The sequence below is a fragment of the Musa acuminata genome, chromosome BXJ3-5, assembly GCF_036884655.1.
Source record: "Musa acuminata AAA Group cultivar baxijiao chromosome BXJ3-5, Cavendish_Baxijiao_AAA, whole genome shotgun sequence".
Taxonomy (NCBI): Eukaryota; Viridiplantae; Streptophyta; class Magnoliopsida; order Zingiberales; family Musaceae; genus Musa; species Musa acuminata.
The window spans coordinates 45129515-45150150 of NC_088353.1; the positions used below are offsets into that span (position 1 = coordinate 45129515).

The 20636-nt window shown below is 41.0% G+C and overlaps 2 protein-coding genes across 2 annotated transcripts; both read right to left on the reverse strand.

The window, feature by feature from the left end:
- Positions 1-411: 411 nt before the first annotated feature.
- On the reverse strand, positions 412-2767 carry LOC103986058 (probable WRKY transcription factor 70). The gene is made up of 3 exons (XM_009403932.3): positions 2366-2767; positions 1531-1632; positions 412-993 (listed from the first exon to the last, which is right to left on the reverse strand). The coding sequence occupies exons 1-3, from the start codon at positions 2719-2721 to the stop codon at positions 540-542; spliced, it is 912 nt and encodes a 303-aa protein (XP_009402207.2). The 5' UTR covers positions 2722-2767; the 3' UTR covers positions 412-539.
- An 8174-nt stretch (positions 2768-10941) lies between these two features.
- Positions 10942-13934, reverse strand: LOC103986057 (root phototropism protein 2). The gene is made up of 5 exons (XM_009403930.3): positions 13731-13934; positions 13543-13612; positions 13038-13418; positions 11703-12431; positions 10942-11622 (listed from the first exon to the last, which is right to left on the reverse strand). Exons 1-5 carry the CDS (start codon positions 13787-13789, stop codon positions 11128-11130), a joined length of 1734 nt encoding a protein of 577 aa, XP_009402205.2. The 5' UTR covers positions 13790-13934; the 3' UTR covers positions 10942-11127.
- Positions 13935-20636: the final 6702 nt, after the last annotated feature.

The window sequence follows — 20636 nt, forward strand, 5'->3', positions numbered from 1 at the left end:
ACCCACCCTTGTACCCATGGGTGTGGCTGATCGCTTCGATCATTAGCTGAATTGCTGTCGATAAGGTGGTAGGCCACCCATTGCTTGGGCCAATTATTTGCGTTCTTTCGGCTATCTTCACCATGCATCGACTAGTTTTCAACCACCGTCGCAATTAGCTGAGCTTTCAAAACATCGCAAACTTAATCAGTTGATAAATGTTTCGTATAAATTTCTCAAAGGAAGTGACAGTTAACTTTATGATGAAGCTCTCGTCAAGTGAGAAGGGAATAGTTGCATCTTTTGTTTTCTAGTAAGAGAAAAGTGAAACAAAATCACATCTATGATATTCTATCAAGCATCTCAGAATACAAACAAGAATCGTATTTATAAAATTATGTAAAGCATCTTAGAATAGAAACTCGTCATTCAAGTACTATTATTCGTTCTACAAAAAGAAGCATATCAATTGATTATTCACTAGTTAGAATAAGCGAGTTTCATGTCTTCGACCAACTCTAAAGATGCCTCTCGCTCACACATCGATCAGTTGCTATCTCTTAGTACATACTCTCCACCATCGTCTTCATATATGCATCCAGTTCAAGGGATTCCCACGTTGATTCTAAGTTCAATAACCCATCCTTCATATCAAATGTGCCAGAGAAAACTGATCCTGTCACTTCGGAGGGTAACAGATGCACCAGCTCTTGATCACCGAACAATGGGATGCTACGACTCTGGCTATGGTTGGGCATGGCAGCCAATGGAGGACAAAGGTGCTGGTCTTGGATGACGAAGGAGCTCGGTCTACGGTGGTCATACGACGCTGCTGAGTTTTCAACAAGTGATTCCATCACGGAAGGGAAGTTGGTCTCGACGACGTTCTTGCAGGTGTGTGTCATGGTATAGACTACGAGATAGTTGGGTGGATCTGCATCGCTATCATCCTTTTGCACCGTCTTTCTTGCTTGGCACCCTTGATCTGTGCTGTAAGTGCACCTGAAGTAGCTTCTGTAGAGAAGTGTATATTTAGGATGAACCGATTAGAAATGCATTGTGGAAACCACGCGAGCAGGGAAATTGCATCACTGAAATCGGAAACATTATGAAATAGAATCATATGGCAATTGCCGTTCACGAGGAGATGTAGAAACTCCCTTTCTGAAGGGGAATTGAAATTCCAACTAATGAGACGAGTCGACAAAAACTCGGCGGAAGAGCTTTTCAGTAATATAATTAATTATATTTGTTTGCATATCAAAATCATTTTTGAGTAGCAATTTTCGTATGAAAGTATATGCGTAGCCTTGTGAAAAAAAAAAAGACTTGTATATGTCATATGTCTCTCTGTGTGTATGTTTCGACAAATTTTTTCTTATTCCGGTTCCAATTAATTTCAGTTCAGATTCTCATTTAGATTTAGTTCACGCTGGACCAAACGCTACGTGCATATTCTTTCTTTCTTTCCAACGCTTCAAGTATAATTTAGGTGGACAGGGGTGTGTATTTTTATGGATTAAAGAAAAGAAGCCAACAATATGAGCTTACCTTGGATGTTTGGAACCGTGGATCAACTTCTGCCCATACTTCCTCCACTGATGGCCATCATACTGGACTGATGTGACTACCGAGTAAGAGTTTTCTTTCCTCCTGCAAGAACAAGTTGAAACTTCCGTGAGCGCTTGCTTGATCCCTTTTTTTTGCCCTTCTTATTCTCCTTTGAGGTCATAAGGAGATTGTTTCGATTTATATTATCTTAAATGGAACTTTATCACAACCATTTAACTTCCTTCTACATTGAACTATTCGAGATATTTTAGGCCAAGCAATCGAGGTGCGTGACTATGGCAAACCGTACATGAAGGTTGGAAATAGGTTTTGTGACTGCAGGGGGGTCAAAACCCACCTCTAACTAATTCTCTGTGCTATTTCTTGGGTTCTATTCATTTTCCAGATAGAAAGCATTAAGAATTGGTGTGGGGTACAAGTATATGATGTCGTCTCTACGGACACCAATTAGTCTAACAATCTAAAGATTAAAAACGCGTTTCCTCATCGGATGTATTATTGTGACAACGAACCATAATTTGGTAGATGTCAAAGCTGGATGTCCCACTGGTGACAATGAACGAAAGCTGATTCGTAATCCTAGAGTTTTCGCAGAAGCGCCTGAGCTCCCAGATATCTAGATTCTCAAAGGATGTAGCAACAAGTACGTAGCTATTTTTCTATGGGCCGGAGAGGAGAGAGGAATAGGGGAGTCGACGCCGGTGAATCTGCCATTTGCAGTAAAACCATATGTGGCAGATTATTTAGCAAGTGGAAGGATGCAAGGATGAACAGGCTAATCGATCGATGCTATTATCCTATGTTGATGTTTTACCTTCGCTTGCGATTATCAGGCCAGTCCCCGTCTAAGTTCTTCCTTTTCTCCTCTGAAGAATAACCAGAACCTCTCCGATCATCAACGCTGCGTACATCCAAAGGCGTTGACCAGCAGCTACCGGCATCAGACTGGAGCCTGGAGAGAGCGGAGGTATAGCACTGTTGCATCTCTCTGATCTGAGCCCTAGCAAGCTCCGACCAGCTACAGCCAGGAAGTAACGGCAGAAGAAGAGCCTGCAGTTGGCTTGTGAGCTCATGCGCACGATTGAGCTGCTCTATTACCATCGCGTGGTTGCATGCAGGCGAGAGTAGTAGGCCATGAGCAGCTGTGTAACATTGATCGAGCATCTCCATCTTGGATCTTCAGATGAAGATGAAGGTGCAGATGCAAATGAGGTGGGATAAGAGATGAGATGGAGCCTGTGTTTGAGGCACCGCAGTTTATATATAATAGAGAGATAGATAGATCCAACCACCGCGACTTGTGGGCAGCAGTTGAAGTTGGGGGTTTGGTTATTAATTAGTTTTATGTGAGTGTATACGGTAGACGCGCGTAGTTACATTACATGGTTATGCATGCGTGATATACAATCGAGCGCTTCTCCCTCACGATGCTGCAGCAAAAGCTCCGGGTTGCGTCACCTCGTTGGATTGGGGGTCCAAGGGCTGGCGTGCAACGGTTCTAAAATGTGGCCGTGGGGTATACCACAGCCGCCGGGGACCCATGGAATGTAATTTACATTATTACATGCTACCACCACGGATAATTCTTACGCGGAAGAGGAGGGAGGGGCCGGCCCCTACCACCCCCAGTCAATCATACCACACCACGGTGGTTGTGTCAACTCTTTCTCCTTTTGCAGTCTTCGGTCAGCTCAAAGACGAAGGCCGCAGAATGCCTACCCGATCAGTCGGCTACTTCCAGGATCCTGTATTCTGTGCATCGTCTTCCCTGGAGATATATGTATATGCACACTATATAATATTTATATAAAAGAATATATATATATATATATATATATATATAATTTTAATTCAGACATCATCAACAATAAAGTCTTGATTGGATGACAAAACAAAGCTTTGACATTGCACAAATATTTATTTATTGCACCCAAGTTTCAAGCGGGAATTTGAATAGATTGCTCTCATCTCGTATCATATATTGATAAAGTCTCAGATTTAGCATCCCCCCCCCTCATGTGGAAGCCAGATTATAGTTTAGGTTATACCGCTTAAGCTTTTACCGGTTGTGGTCAGATTTTATCATGCACAATATATTTATTAGACTGAAAATAGTAAGAACAGTCTTTGCAATGCCCCGAGACAATTTGAGGGCAAAGCTTACAATGCAAATTATAGTCCAATTCATCGACTGATATTTTAGGTACAGTGCCCATCGATGACTTTGAAATCTCAAATGTGCATCGGTGGTGTTTCCAACAGACTGGTATCCGAACAAGGTACCTTCAGATCGATTTCTTCGAATGTTTTTGTCGATTGCCTGTCATACGAAATCCTCTGATCATAATGGTCGCGTTGAAATGTATCAGTTGACGGGAAACAAGCAGTGTAAAACCTTGAGGGTACGGAGGTAACGCGTTGTTGATCCAAGATGCCGCTACATTTGTTTGTAATTCAAAGATGACGCGCGAATATTGCTGCAAACTAATACTCGTTAGCCACTAATTGGATTTAACATGAATTCACAATAAATCTACACATATTACCTTCACAACTAAGCACAAGTATCTATCTATCTATCGACAGATAAGGTAGATACTTGTCGTGCATGGTGCAGATCAAATTAAGCTTTTAGAGGCTGTTTCTTATGGTACTCCAGGCTCCTTATCTAGAATACGAGTCGATCCATGGCATGCTACTAAAATTCTAACATTAATAAATAAACCACAGGTAATAAATGAAGGTTGACTGACATCAACCAAAGAATGGCACACGGAAGAATAGCATGATATATATGGCATGCAACCATATTCGCTTTGATGTATAGCTGGTTTTTTCTCGTGGTGTCCGGCCGCGTTCGAGTGGAAAGGGAAAAAGGACGACTCGCTAGATACGCATTGTTTTTGTTTTTGTTTTGTTTCCTGTGGTGGTTCTCTCTCTCTCTCTCTCTCGCTCGGCAGTCGGACGTGTTCGGCAGAATCTCCAGTTGACTGCGACCATCAATTCAAGTTCCCCCCGTTCCCCCCCCCCCGAGGTTGATGGTCATTTTAAACGCCAAAGGCGGCTATAGATGCATGAAGTCGTCCTCAGAGGATGATGTTAGATTATGTCTCAGGACAGCGGGAGGCTATCAGGTCCCATCCGATCGATGTGGTAATCGTTAATATCTAGCGAGGGGTGTTTGATAGTCCAGGACGCTAACCGATAAATTAACTCTGGGGTTCCTTCCGAGTGGATGCATACATGCGTAAACATGCACCGCTGACGAACTCATAACACGCATACATAAATACATAAAAAACAAGCACGTGTACATATTGCATTCATACATATACCAAAGCGCATAACTATGTGTTGTGGTAAGCATATACATTTATGCATCTACAAGAGGGCGAAGCTATATGTCCTTTGCACTGTGCAGTATTAAATAGTGAAAACAATATGGAAACGATTGTCAATTTTTACAACCATATGACCCAAGTCAAGTCATTATAGCGTAAAATAATTGGTGTTTTAACTAGTGAGGATATGAATGTCATGCATCGGCGTAAGAGAAAGCTAAGGCACACTGGATCCAGCAGGAACTCATGTGTTGCCCTGCTAATTTTAATTTATCTATTGAAACTGATGCATCTCTCTTCGGTCCTAATGATCTTGCAGGGTTGGAGTTCATTCTCAAAGACGAGCAGAAAAGCTTGGAGGTTCCGGGCTGTAAAGCAACCACAGCTTGCACTATCTTGCAAGCTGAGTACGAGGCAATTTTGGAAGCCCTCTATTTTGCTACTGAAGGAGGGCTTCAGGAATGTACAGATTCCCTACCAGCTTTGAAATTACTAAATAGCATTAATTATAACGAGTTGTCACTTACGAAATGTGGTTTTTGTTAGCGAGGAGGAAAAGAAAATTTTTAAAAATCAAAAGTGAACCGTAGAGATCAATATCCAAAGACACGTTAGAAAGCGAATGAAAAATATATTGTGGTTTAGCAAATCTAGCTTACATCTACGCAGAAATAAAAAATTTCACAACGTGAGATTAATTATAAAACCCATGAGGTATCTTCGCTCGAGCATAAATTTTTTATACACCCTTTCACATAAATTTTGAAGAATTTATATCTTTTTCTCTCACTATCTCTAAAAACCCTAAAGAGTACTACTATCTTCAGATACTAAACTCAAGAGCACCAAAAATATTTCTCACATCTTGTTTTCCCCATCAAAACCTAGAGATACATGATATATTTATAGAATAATCAAACCCTAATTTTAAGGATTTTCTTCTTTTATGAAGATCCCTTTTTGTACTAGAATTTCTTATCTCACTAGGATACTAGCTTTAGGAATCCCAAAAAGACTTGTTAATCCTAAGAATTTCTCACTTAGTGAATATTTTATCTACTTTTATGTCTCCTTGAAAGAAAATACTTTTACTTTATGCTCCTTTGGATCTTCATCACTTATTCTTATTAAATCTTCGACCATGGAATCTTTTGAGCTCTCATATTACTTTGTTGGGAAAGGATAAGAGAAAAACTTTTAAAAACCAAGAGAGAATCACATAGATCAATCATAAAAAATTCACTAGAAAATCGATACAAAATGTGATATAGTTTGATATATCTCACCTATATTCAAAAATCAAAATTTTCACAATGTTAAATCAATTATAAAGCCCTTGAATTATCTTTATTCAACTATATATTTCTTTCTATACTCTCCCATATAAATCTCAAAAAAATTATATATTTTTTCTCTCCCTCTCTAAAAATCCTATAGTATAATCTCCCTTGACACCCTAGAGAAAAACCCAAGAATATCAAAAATATTCATCATATCTTGTTCTCCCCTTATAAGACCTAAAAATATATGAGATATTTATAAAAAAATTTAAATCTTATTATGATTCATTATTGAGACATTAGTTCTAGAAATTTTAAAATACTTATCAATCTTATTTTTATAAAAATATAATAAAAAGATATTATTCTAACCCATTTTAGTAGGTCTGAAAATGTTTCTTATATTCAAAACGGTGACGTGCTCAATTATCATCACCTTATAATCATTTTGTCCTCTCGAAGTTAGTCTTTAATACAGAAAGAAAAATGCCACGTTTGTCAAAGGATGCATCGTAGCGTTCAACGGTCAAAGTTGGACAACCGTTGAAATAGCTCCTCTAATGAGAGCAATTGCATACCACCGCACTTCCCCACCTCCCCCCCCTCTCTCTCTCTCTCTCTCTCTCTCTCAGTCACTCTTCGTCCTTTTAGATCAAGTTAAATAGACGCAACTCGTCGTTGACTATATCAAATGATGTACGTATGTAAGTTAAAATTATACCTCGAGGATGAAAGTATTAATTGCTTCTCCGGCTAGCGCGTTAGCTGATTGTGACAGTGAGCTGACGAAATGTTGCTTTCGTCAGCAACGATGAAACTCGTAAGAAGAGGGACGCGAATATGGTAAGCACGTGATTTGATGGCTCCGCAGTGTTATTGTTGTCCTGGCGGCCGTCAAGCTCGGTGGCGGTTGCAAACCCCGGGCATGTCACTCCACGGCCTCCGCTGCCTCTCATTAGGAAGGCAGAGGCTTTCTATTATGCAACTTTCGTCTCTCCTGCCTCGACTGCTGCAGTGGAGATGATTGTGGCGTTATCTTGGTCCACTAATCACAAAGGTTATGACGGTGGGCTTAGATGATGATGATCTAAATTCTTTTTTTTTTTTGGTATGTGTGCGCGCGCAAAAGATGATCTAAAACTTGGAAGAAGTCGAATGGAAAATAATAAATTAGTTATACATTTATTGTATTTAAGGCTGATAGGTTATATTCAGACCCGAGAGCCCTAAATCCAATATCATGATCACCGAGGGGAAGGGAAAGAAGCTAAGAATACTTGACTCATGGCTGTGTGTGTACTTTTATGTATTAGCGGTGTAATATGCAAATGGGGATATACATGCATTTATGCGAATATAGTATGACTCGTGGTGGGTGCAGATAAGGTAGCAGTCAAAGAGTCAGCTGACATCTTCTCGCGTAGTGGCATGCTCAAGAAAGGTCACGTTTCTAAATCTTTTTTCTTTTAGAAACAAAAACTCGGTTGAATGTTTACCTTGCATCTACTTGTTTCTCGTTATAGAAGATGGCTCGCGAGGGCTCATGAAAGCGAAAGCTGACGCCTACACAAGGTGAGGATGAGAATGAATGAATGACGTCGATGGAGATGACGTGAAGCTCGGCCGATTAATTCGTGTGGTCGTAGCCCAAGATGTCGCCAGCACCTTCCTTCCTGGTCAAATAAGATAGGTCGTCATACGTCCAATGGGAGACGTGTTCACATAACGCAAAAGGCCAGGACAACACGAGTCCTTGCCGTAGAAACTGCGACGTCTAATGGGAGACGTGTTCACATAAGGCAAAAGGCCAGGACAACACAAGTCCCTGCCGTAGAAACTGCTAGGGCAGTTCCCAACTGACCTGCCCTCACGATGACCTGCGCACGGCACCATTAGGCAGAAGGATCCGACGTAACCGACACTCGCCCTTCATCGTCTGCTCCCTCCTTTTATCTTATCTTCTCTCTGCACTCTTTTCGGTTGGCCTTTTGGTCGTCATAGTTAGAAAAAAGATGATAAATTATTAATATAAACAGAGATTGATCATCACGTTCACCTCCAATAACCCATGTATTCCAAAACGAAGGGCACCCAATCTAATCTAGGCAGGTCACCAGCAAGTTTTCTAGATGTGATAATACATAATCTAGGCAGGTTCACCACTCAGTTTTCTTACACATGAACATGTTATAATCAAAATACTTTTGGTCCATTAACGCCGACCACTATAATTCACAAATAGAGGCGAAGCCCGTCTTAACAGCAATCCATTTACCTTTTTAGCCTACGAGAGAGAGAGAGAGCTCGAGGTGGGAAGTATACGTAAGAAAAAAAAACACTTGCACGATGGAAGGTAAGCCTTCTTCAAAGTACAGGCCAGGGTGGCAACACCACACCGCATATTACATCCCCACCTCTTTGGTAACAAGCAGAACATCTTCATTTTACTGCACGACTGGTAAGCAATCCAGATTTGAGACGACGTTCATGCTTGTCAGACGTCTACTGGTAATACAATAGCGCTTCACCTCTTAGACCCACTGGTAGTCTAACCAACGCCAAACAACTTTAAGGGCCAGAATTCCATGCCATAAGCCACCGATTTACCATAGCAAGTGATCATCTTAGAGAATTGAGATAACTGAATCTGGATCCCTCGTCCAAAATTCATGTTTCTTCTTCTCAGCTGCAAGGATTCATGATGATAAATCGTGAGATATTCACAAAGTATGATTGACAAAAATAAAGGGCAAACTAAATCCACCACATCTATGCATGAAGACCATTTCAAAGAAAGCATTGTCCCTCGAGACCATCCTTAGTTAGCCGTGATATGAAGCCAAATGACTTTTGGCCGTATGTCTATTCTCATTCGCATATGCAGTCATATGTCAATTTTGAGGAAAACCTATGGTCTCAGTATGCAATGTCATTGTACATATGAGATCTATTGTTGATACGTAATATGCATGAGCATGGAAACATGATCACATATGTTTCTCATAATTCCATTGCATTAATATCATCTCAACATTACTGTTATCTCATTAATATTACATATGGGGCATAATAATAATGCCATTCATCGTTTAGGCCTTCACTCACATGCAATGTCGTGCTTGGCTGTTTGTACACTATTATCTCTTTTTAAAGGATTATGATGATACTTTGAATAAGTTCTCAATTAACAACAACAATAACAAATTCATAGAATTCTAATTATTTCGACCAACTACATGAATCTTCTATCGTAATTGAACTATGTAAATACTCGTATCTTAGTTTACTAGAAATTGTAAAAGAAGTTATGCTTAGAGCTCGTGATATTTTGTCGATCCCCTATGACTTCACTTGGACGTGGGTAGATGGAGCTTTCAGACGTGAGAGGTTTCTATCTGATGATCATCCAGAAATGAATAGACCATATTCTGTCTATGATTCCACTATACCTTTTATATTTTTCATATGATATACAAAATATTGCTTATGAGTTTGTATATATATTTTGGATAAAAATAAAATAAATGCAACGTTGGCATTTGAGCTTTTGTTTCTTTTGATGTACTTTTGAAATATTTTATATGCTATCGATATATTCTGAAATATCTCTTATGCCTTTGAAATATTTTATATGTTATTAATATTTTTTAAGAATGTCCTCAGATTGGCATCATCATATTCTATCATCAGTTTCGTAATCCCTTCCTTGATTAAAATCTGTAGACCATTCTTGACTATAATATTTTCTTATCTTGCTCTCGAACCTTTTATATATATATATATATATATATATATATATATATATATATATACATGTACTTGCCACAGAGATCAAACAACACTCATCATAGTTTTCAAATATAAATCCAACTCACTGCATTCTTCATCACAATGCCCCCATCTATGTTAAGTTTGCATTAGCTATTTCTATGTTTTGACCAATCAACAGAAATATGATACTTCTCTCCTACTCCTTCCTATAGTTTCACCTGATTGACCCTCATCTCAGTTCCTAATTTTTCAGATCATCCACATCCAAAAGCCATTTGCTGACAAAGCTCTTGGAGTCAGGACGTCAATATAATCATCATCCTTCCCTTCTTTCAACTATATACAATTACTTCATAGAACGTACCGGTGGACCTCTATTTCATATCATCCACAAAGCCATTTGTTGACAGTGCTCTTAGGGCCAGAACATCAACGGGAGTCATCATTCTTCCCTTCATTGAGTGGCATCACTTCATTCCATCCGTGTTTAGAATTGAATTGGATGTTCAATATTGTTTGAAACAGGTTTCATATTTCTCAGCAAAATGTCACATGAAGAATAGACTATCTATATTTCTCACGTAGCTAGCTAGCACAGGGGATTTTCAGCAATGTACATAGCAGTCAAGTGAATCTGTTAGTAAAAGGTCGCTTCGTGACAAGAAGCTTGCACAGAATCGTCAAGAATGGGATGATGTCTTTAATAACTTTCTTTATGTACAAAATGTATATTTGAATGAATATGTGGAATGATTTTGCTCGCGAAAAGAGCACCAATGCTCTTGTTTCTTCCGTTTTCATTTTCGAGCATGGACACAGTAAACTCAAACTTGGACCTAACATTGGGCATAGTGGTGGTACAATGCAACCATAATCTATGAGATAGCATCCATGATGCTGGTTGTCTGCTTACTCTTTGAGTTGATTGGGAAATATAGGTTTCACATCAAATCCGAACAACATAAAACAAGTTTTGATTAGCTTCTTCCTATTAGACCTATGTGAAAGGTAGAGCTTCTCATTGACACACTGGAAACACTATAATACAGGCACAAACCGAAAGATCTCGAGCAGACATATACACCACAGCAATAGTATTGTCCAGAATGACACCAGCACTAGTAAAGCACTAATTAACCTTATCAACACAAGATATATACCACAACGGTGGATATCTCCACTTGTTAAGATATCGAGAACCTCCTCCTCCTGGGTTTGGTCACATCCACTCCGACCCCATCGTCTATGTTGGAAGTATCCTTGGATCCTTGCTTGAAAGGATTAAGCTTCCCAAGCGTCCGAGAAACTGAGGAGAAGAACGAGGTCTTCTTGCTCCCGATCTTGACGCCGCTTCCCTCTCCTCCTCCTCGTTGTAGCTCCGACACGTACATCTTCATCTTCGCCAGCTCCGATCGCAGGGTCTCGTTCTCCCTGATCAGCGAGACGTCGGCTTTCAGCCCTTCGTCTCGTCCCAACGTCACGCCCAGTGCTCCAGCCGCTGCCTCCCCGTCTATCCCGCTCCTTAGCTTCAGTTGATCATAATACAGCGCATGGAGGACAATCTGCAGGGGAAGCCGCTTGTTCTGCGACGCATGGAGCCGGGCCTCGTAGGACAGCTTCAGCGGGTCCATCACACTGCATACCTTCTCCCTCTCGATCTCAGCCAGCCCAGGATGCGCCTGTGCAATATTTTTATCCATTTGAAATTCGAGTTTAATTAGCTTGTGTTGAAGTCAATGCTATAATATATATATATTACCTTGAGATAAATGTCGACAGCGCGATAGAGATCGTCGTCGAAGCGGCGCGCCGACTTGGGGAGAGCTCCCGCAATACCCGCGAACTTGGATACCGAAAGCTCCTCGTCCGTCGCGATCTCCCCTACGAAGCCGTCCACCGTGCGCGCAACTTTCTGAACTGCCGCCGAGCAGCAAGCGACGCCGCCACCGCCTCCGTAGAGCGCCGCACCCCCGCCACCAGCCTCCCTTTCCGCAAAGCTTGCCACGATCCGCCGTGCGCTGTCCAGATCCACGATTCGCTCGCCGGAATAGTCCAGAGAAACAGTGAGGAGGTCGGCGACTGTCGCCTGCTCGAGAGAGGCGGAGGCCCGCTGCTCGAGTTCCTGCCGGCAGGCCGCGGAGGCTTCGAGGAAGAGGGCGGCCCGGAGGAGGCAACAGATAAAACCGACGGGGAGGGGGGCGTCGGGGTGAGGTGGGAGGACGTGAACGAGGGACTCGAGGAGACCGCACTGCCGGATGCGGGCGTCGCCGCTGTGGTTGGAGGCCGGGGCGCCGGAGGAAAGGGGAAGGAGTTCGGCGAGGGACTTCTCGGCGTATACCACGACGGCGGCAGCGAGGGATTTTGGGGCGACGCCGCGGGATTTCATGGCGGAGAGGATCTTCTGGAGGGAAGCGGGGGCGAGAGCGGAGAGCTCACCGGCCCACCAATCTGGCGGGGAGCGCGTCGGGATGTTAGCCTCGTTAAATGCCTTCAATAACGAAAACAAAAGGTTTAAAAAAGATCCGTTCCTGAATTAATTAACATAATTGAGGTGATGAAGTTTCTATTAAACATTTTCCGAAACCAAAATAATAATAAAAGAAGGTCACATTTTCGAGAGCCAAGATATCTCTACCCTTTACCTCAACAGAAACTTATAGATGGATAAACTAAAAAGAAAAGCTAATCTGAAGTTGATTCAATCAAATTTTCTAAAAGAGATATTAAAGATGTGATGCGCACACGTGTATTATCTAAGAAAAACTCCACTTGACTCTTTTAGTCTTGGATGTATTATCTACTGAAAATGGGCTTCTTGAGACGAAAAGTAATCTTACATTTGTATACTAGTAAAGAAAAACAAACACTCCAACAAGTTGGTATGTAGTTGTGGGATTGGTTGGCTTAGATCTTTCTGAAATATACTCTGTGACATCTTGAAAATCGATGCATGAGTTTATCTCTGGAAGAAACAACAGAAAAAGGCAGCCACAAGTTATTAATTAAACTGCATAATTTTTCTGGTTGAATGAATATATATATATATATATATATATATATATATATATATATATATATCAAGAGCAGAAGAAACCTTCAAACTGATAGCATCAACAGAGCGCTGCACGATCCGGACCTCCTCGGCCATGGGGAGGAGGGAGCCCTCGCACGACCGGAGCAGCGCCACCGCCCCTGGAAGCGTCTTGACCGCCGCTTGGTTGATGAACTCCTCTGCCCTCTCTGCTAAATTGCCACGGCTGTAGTCTTCCGTCATCTGCAAGTACTCCGCCGCGCATCGCAGCGCCGCCACGTTATGCACCGAGATCTCGAAATTCATGCCATAGCAGAACTTGGCCGCCTTCTCGAACACCTCCGCGCCGCCAGGCATATCGGAGAGATCTATGCAGCCAAGGTTCGCCCTCTCTGACTCCATCACCTTCCTTCTGATGTAACCACTGTTCGCCACGAGCATGAACTGCATCAGATCATGTCCAATATCAAAGGGGGCAATAATTCTTCTATAAATAAAAAAAAAAAAAAAGTTACAAGTCATATATAATTGTAGTTGAAGAATATAGACCGAGAAAGATTTTACGTACCTTATGGAGCCGAAAAGTGTCGTCGCCGACCTGGACGATAATGTCGCTTGGGATATCTTGGGACAATACCCTGGAATTTGGAAGGAGTAAAGAATCGATGATGAACGGATTAATAGATGAAGACCACTGACCACGGATAGCAGGAGGAGTACTAGTTCTACATGGGGAACAGAGAGAAGAATTAGTACCATTGGCTGGTCTTTTCCATGGCTGCACAGAGACGAGAGCTGGGGGTGGAAGACGCCATGACAAGCACAAAGCTGAACTTCTCCCCCGGTCAAACAGGTCGACCACTGGTTTGCGTGGATATATAGCAGCTCACTTGGAGACTTCTTAGCCATATCTTAGATCCAAAATTTCCTCTCTTTTCTTCCATGTAATGGTGTGTCTCTTTTTTCTTGTTTTGGTATTTGGAATCCGTCGATTCCAAGCTTCGATCATCTTGTCCGATTGGAGGAGTGGCTGCGGTTGCACTGTGGCCCCACTCGCAGCCCACTTCACTTGGTTGTGCTGCACCCGGGTCACAATTTTCTTGTTTAGGAATGCAACTTTTTTTTTTTTTTTCTCGAATACCCGGAATAGAAAATTAGTCAATCAAATACGAAGAATTAATTCAAATTCTGAAAAAAATATTAATGTAAATGATGATGATGACGACGACTAATAATAATAATCTAATAGAAGATAAATACAATATCTAAAATAAGTCATTGATTTTGTATGTGAGTCTTGACTAATTCAAGAAAGAGCACAAAGTAATTTTATTCACCCAACATAGGTGAGAAACTGAGCAAAATCTAGTAGCTTTTTATTCGAATCCTAGGATAACATTGATGTGATAACTATAATAATTTTTATCTAACAATTTAGTTCCTAACAATAACGATGAGAGTTTAAACAGTAATGAGACGCATGGAATACCTTAAACATTTATCAGTAATGTGATGATATATCAGACTAGCCTTTTAGAAGTTATGAGCTTGAAGTCATATTTGACATATTTTAAAGATATCAACTAGTTTAATCAATAAAGACCTTAACACTATATCATAAGGTTTCATATTCATTATTTATCTTTTATAATTTAAAAAAAAAAAAAAAAGACTCGAAAGATATATGGAAACACAAAACTAAGCTCATCGAACGCGTGGTGTACGTTAAGAGGGGAATTGCCGTTCTCCTCCGATGATATATTTTAATAGACATCCATCATATCTAGCTTTAAAGGTGTATGTAGATGTTTTGTTAGCCACCAAAAATGCAAAAATTCACCAACACTTTGCTTGTAACTTGTTTAGTTTCAATCGTGGATGTAAAGGGGAAGACTAAGCGCAGTACATATAAGACGATATCGTATGATATATATATATATTATTCAAAAACAAACGCTGCAACGAAATCCCTCGGGATTTGGATAACCATTGCCTCGAAAGATAGTCCATGGAATTGAATCTCTTATTCCTTTTCTGGGGTTTGGGGGAGATCCAACATCTCACGTGATGTCGACTAAACGAGTTCCGTGTCTTCATCAGTACTGCGCACCACACACGAGGCTGGTCCGACGCAGAACCCCACCACCAAACGAAATGCTTATCGTGGTGGACGTCCCGCCACGTCACCGTCCCGAGCTGGCGGGGGAACAAGCGATAACATGGTGGGACCCGACGCAATCCGTTTGGTAACGTGTCGGCCAACGTTCTCCCTCCACGTGTATCCTAGCTCTCCCGATGACCCCGGCGATACTTTTGCGCTCAGCGAGAAACATAATGGGTATATATATTCACGGACCGCCGCAGAGGGTCGGTGGTGTGTGGCGTAGCTCTCGCTCCGGTTCCAAGTTGGAGGTTGACGGCGAAAAAAGAGATCGAGAGAGACGTGTGGAGCTGCTTCCGTCACACGTTTAGATGTAGGTGATGACCTCGAGTGGCGAGGGCATCGAACAGTACAAATGTACGTGAGATCGATGTGGCAGGATGCACTTGCACGAATTCTTTTCGTACCTACGTATATACATGCATGTAATTCTTGTGCCATGTAGGTCCCAGCTTAGCGATGCATCCGTCTGCACGAATTGTTCTCTGACTGTTTTGCGATGATCATTGGTGCACCGATGCTAGACTTCTTTAATTAGGCTTCTTAAAAGCCACCTTCGCTAACTCTTTCATCACAAATTGAGTACCGGTCCCAAGGGTTTGTGAATAATGGCCACACGCAGACAAACATGCAAGCTTGCTCTCTACCAGCATTTTCTAATTGAACGAGGAACAACCTTTGGACTTCAATTAATCTCAACCCTTGTTTCTTCTGCTGGAGGAAGCGCGCATCACCCGTTACCGGAATGAATGCATGCTGAGCCCCTACTTTGCGTTTAGATTTATCTCCAGTAATTCATACTCGGTAATCATTGGACACCCTATGCCTACGAATTAATTGGATTGACACTCTCTACATCTTTTCAAGTATAGCGCAAATCAGATACTACTTGCACGGTTTGGACGTCATAATCGATTGTTCACTCAAGTGAAGGAACAAACATCTCTTTCTTAGAATCATTTCACATCCCTCTGGCACAAATTAAACTGTATTACGTCACAATAAAAACGTAGCTTCAACCATTTCTAAGCGCCTACTTACTAGTTAAAAACAGATGTAGCATGTGAAGGTAGTTGCATGTTTTGACACTGCTGCTGTGTCATACATATGAAACCTTCTGCATATTCCATTATTTGCTCTCTCTCAAGCCACTAGTTTTTTCATAGTGACCAATATGAAACTAAAAGAGTACCGATAAATTTGAAGGCATAACTTGAAAGCTAGAATTAGAAAATTGGGTGACGGTTCCTGGACAAGTATATTAGATATCTTATTAAACAGCGGGGACGGATGGACAATACTTGGTACTAGGTTCTTAGATTGTTCACAAGAAGGCAACGAAAAGACATCATGCTCATGCAGAAGGATAAGAAAAGAGCAGTAAAGATTAGCTCGAGTCACATGGGTTACTCTGAAAGTGAAGTTCCTCCCATCTCTTTCAAGTCGGTTGGATACTTACTGCCAAAGTTTCATTGACACAAGAGAGGTAGAACTGAAGATTAGGGCTTCAAAGACAGCGACAACCCTTGGAAACGATGGCGTCCCTCTGTCTTATTTTGACCAAGCGGATCAAGTTGAAAAGACTCGGAATGTTATGAGAACAAACAAGTTGCACTGTGCATTCTGGCAAACGAAGCTAAACCACCCCTTCTTGTTGTTTGCCTGGAAAGTTTGTGTGGTTCGATTGATGGAGGGCTGACGCTGGAAGAAGCTAATTTCTTGGCCAACTGACAGTACTCTGTCGGATATCTGTACTGGTGAACTCGAACATGGCTGCTTCTAATATATCAGCAGTAGAGTTAGCCAGATCTCCACGATCATTAGCGGGTGGCCATCCATTAGATAAATATTTATTATTATTAGAGAAAAATATTGTTAACATTCTTGTTAGTACGATATGGTCCTGATCCGTATGCATGGAGTCATTCAAGATAGAAACTATATTCTCCCGATTTATTACCTGGAGATAGAAGACATATTCTCCCGACTTATCGCCTGCACAAAGACCGAAATCAAGGGAAGCTTCTCGAGCTGATCACTCTTATACTTATGCTTAAGTTAACCCTGAAGTCAACTTCTCTAGCTCTAAGTTCTCGACTCCTACCCCTTACCTGTAGTTAAGGGTGTGTTTTTTATACCTAACTTTGAAGAGATGGAATGTTTTGTCAAGATTTTATAGGGGAGGTGGTTTATAATCGACCCGAGCTACTCTATAAACTTTTGAAAATATTCTTGTGAATATTTCACAAGGAAAGCAGTTGGTAATTGACTCGAAATACCTTTAGACTTTCGAAAATATTCCTATAAATATTTCATAGAGGAGACAGTTGGTAATCAACCTAAGTCACCTCTTGGACTCCTATCAACGTAGACAAGTAGGTATCAGGTTGTTTGGGCCTCTTCTTCCCACGGGCCTTACATGACATTTGTGAAATTACAACAGCTCATCCTTCATAACCTGGTTACTGCCTTGAACCTCCTTCAGCTATTTAGCAAGGGTGGTAAGCCCTCGCTTAGCTTCTTCCAATTGCCACGCCAACTTGACCCCTCGAGTCTCCACCTTAGCAACGGTAGTGGTAGAAGGGTCTACTCTCACCTTCTTTAACTTCTCGACCTATGCTTGAATGTCATCATTTTCTCAAGCTTGTTAGTCGATAATGACGCCAACATCTCATATTCGGTCGAGCAGGGACGTCACATAATGATGGTGCTACAAAAGCAGAGATGAGTGGTTAATCAATGAAATTTTTTTGTTTTTTTGAGAAAGCCAACTATGACTTGGCTTACCAGCACTTCGTTTCCATAGCCCTAGTCGAGCAGCACCTCCGAGGGGGAGAGGTAAATATATTTCGCTGCCCCCGAACATACGATTAATAACAGTACCACTATGAGGCTTCACTGTCATCCCACACCTTATGCCCCTCCAGCAAGCCCTCCCATCTCGGTTGTAGTGGTATGCTTAGGGTCAAGTTAGGTAGATCAACTATTGTCAAAGCCGTAAAAGGTCGAGACTTCCCCATGCATAGGTCAACTATTGATCTCGACCTTTTCCCTCCTTGTCTCGAGGGAGACCTTGAGCTCCTCAGACCCTCCGAAGGCTTCGGTGTTATTGAAGTAGGACTTCCACCTACAGTTGGCTCCTTGGACCCCTTCCCCCTTGGGGGACAAAATGTCCTCTTTATAATGACTTTGTACTTCTTCTTCGGTCAAACAACACTAGCATGATGGTCAGGCCGAGTTGAGCCCAACTCCTTGAGAAGTGCCTTATGGATGGAGGTTAGAAGGGATTTTAGCATGACTACGGGTGAGAATATTTCATCATAGTCAACATCTTACCTTTGACGATACCCCTTTGCCAATAGTCTTGTTTTATAATTCTCTACCTTTCCATCTACTCCAATCTTCTTCTTGAAAATCCATTTGTAATCAATGGATATAATACCCTTGGGTGCATCAACTATGTTCCAAACATTATTGGAGTACATGAAATCCATCTCTGAATTCATGGCCTCTTATCACTTCCCGAAGTCTATACTCGCAATAGCCTCATCGTAGGTCTGATGATCAATATCATTAACGTCATCTCTTCTAATATGTCCCACATATCTCTTAGGAGGATGAGATACTCTATCGAACCTATGTAAAGTTAGAATATATGTGTTAGGTACTTGAATAGACTCGGGTTGTGGAGTGGTACTTGAGCTAGATTCTCTAACCTCGCTCAACTCTATCACGCTTCTACTATCTCCACAAAGAATGTGTTCATTCTCAAGGAATATTGCTCTCTTGGTTACAAAGATTTTTTCTTTCGTCCTTTAGGTAATAGAAATAATACCCACAAGTTTCCTTGGGGTATACTACGAACTTGCACTGCTCCATCTTAGATTCCAACTTGTCCAGGTTGTGTCTCTTAACATGGGCAGGACAGTCCCAAATCTTAACAACCTTAAGATTATGCTTCTTCTTTTTCCATATCTCATATGGAGTAGACACTACCGACTTAGTTGAATTCGATTCAGAACGTAAGCTATGGTCTCTATGACATATCCCCAGAACGAGATGGGTAGGTTAGTGAAACTCATCATGGATCGTACTAAGTCTAAAAGTGTGCAATTTCTCCTTTTGAAAATACCATTAAGCTGAGGTGTATAAGGAGGTATTAATTGGGACAGAATCTTATGGTCATTCAGGAACTGGGTGAAAAATGTATTCACCTCCTCGATTTGATTGAAGAGTCTTGATACTCTTTTCAATCTGGTTCTCTACTTCATTCTTATGCTCTCTAAATTTCTCAAAGACTTTAGAGTTGTACTTCATCAAGTACATGTGTCCGTACATACAGAAATCGTTAATAAAAATAATAAAGTAATAGTAACCACCTATGGCCTGAGTTGATATGGGGCCACATATATCACTATGTATGAGTTCTAACAACTCAATGACTCTCTCTCCGGTTCTACTAAATACAGAATTGGTCAATTTTGCACGAAGGTAAGACTCACAAGTTGCATATGACTCATAGTCGAATGGATCTAAGTATATATCTTTTAACAACTTTTGAATCATTCTTTCATAGATATGACCTAGCCTACAATGTCATAGGTATACATTGTTCACCTCATTTTGTTTCCTCTTAGACTCACTTACATTCATGATATGTACGATAGTGTCTACATAAACAAACCAATATATAATATTCCTTTCGTGATGATCTTATCAACTAATAATATTGAACAATCATTATTCTTCAAAACTAATTTATATCCATTAATTGTTAAACATAAAATAAAAATAATATTTTTGATAATATAAAAAATAAAATAACATGTATCCAATATAATAATAGCTCCACCAAGCAGATGTAGGAAGACATCACCAATAGCCACTATAGCAACTTTTGCTTCATTGCCTCTCTTGAGGTCCATCTCATCTCTCGTCAATCTCTTAGGTCTTGCTAAAACCTACAATAACTTACAAATGTGATAAGCACTATCGGTATCAAATACCTATGTGTTATCATAAGACTCTAACAAATGAAGATTGATCATGAACGTACCTGAAATTTCTTCAAGCTTCTATTTCACTCTCTCTACAAGGTACTCTTTGCGGTTCCTCTTCTAGCCCCAACTTTGCCGCAGTGGAAGCACTGATTTTTGTCTTTTGTCAGGTTTTTCTTAGCAACAATTGCTTTACTTGGTTTGCCATTGCCCTTTCCCTTCTTAAGGGACTTTTTTGCTTTCATTTTCTTTCTGGTCTCACTAGCATAGAGAACTGGCTTCTTCTTCTTGATATTGCTCTATACCTCTTTCAAGGAGCTTAGGGAGAGTCACCTCAAGCTTTTTCATTTAAAATTTATTATGAACTAAGAAAAAAAATTTAGTAGGGACTAAAGCATAAGGTCCATACATAGGTCATCCTCTAGGACTATTTCTAGACTTAGTGAGTTTCTCTATCTACTCAATCATCTTTAGGACATGGTTCTAAACCGGTGTCCCCATAGT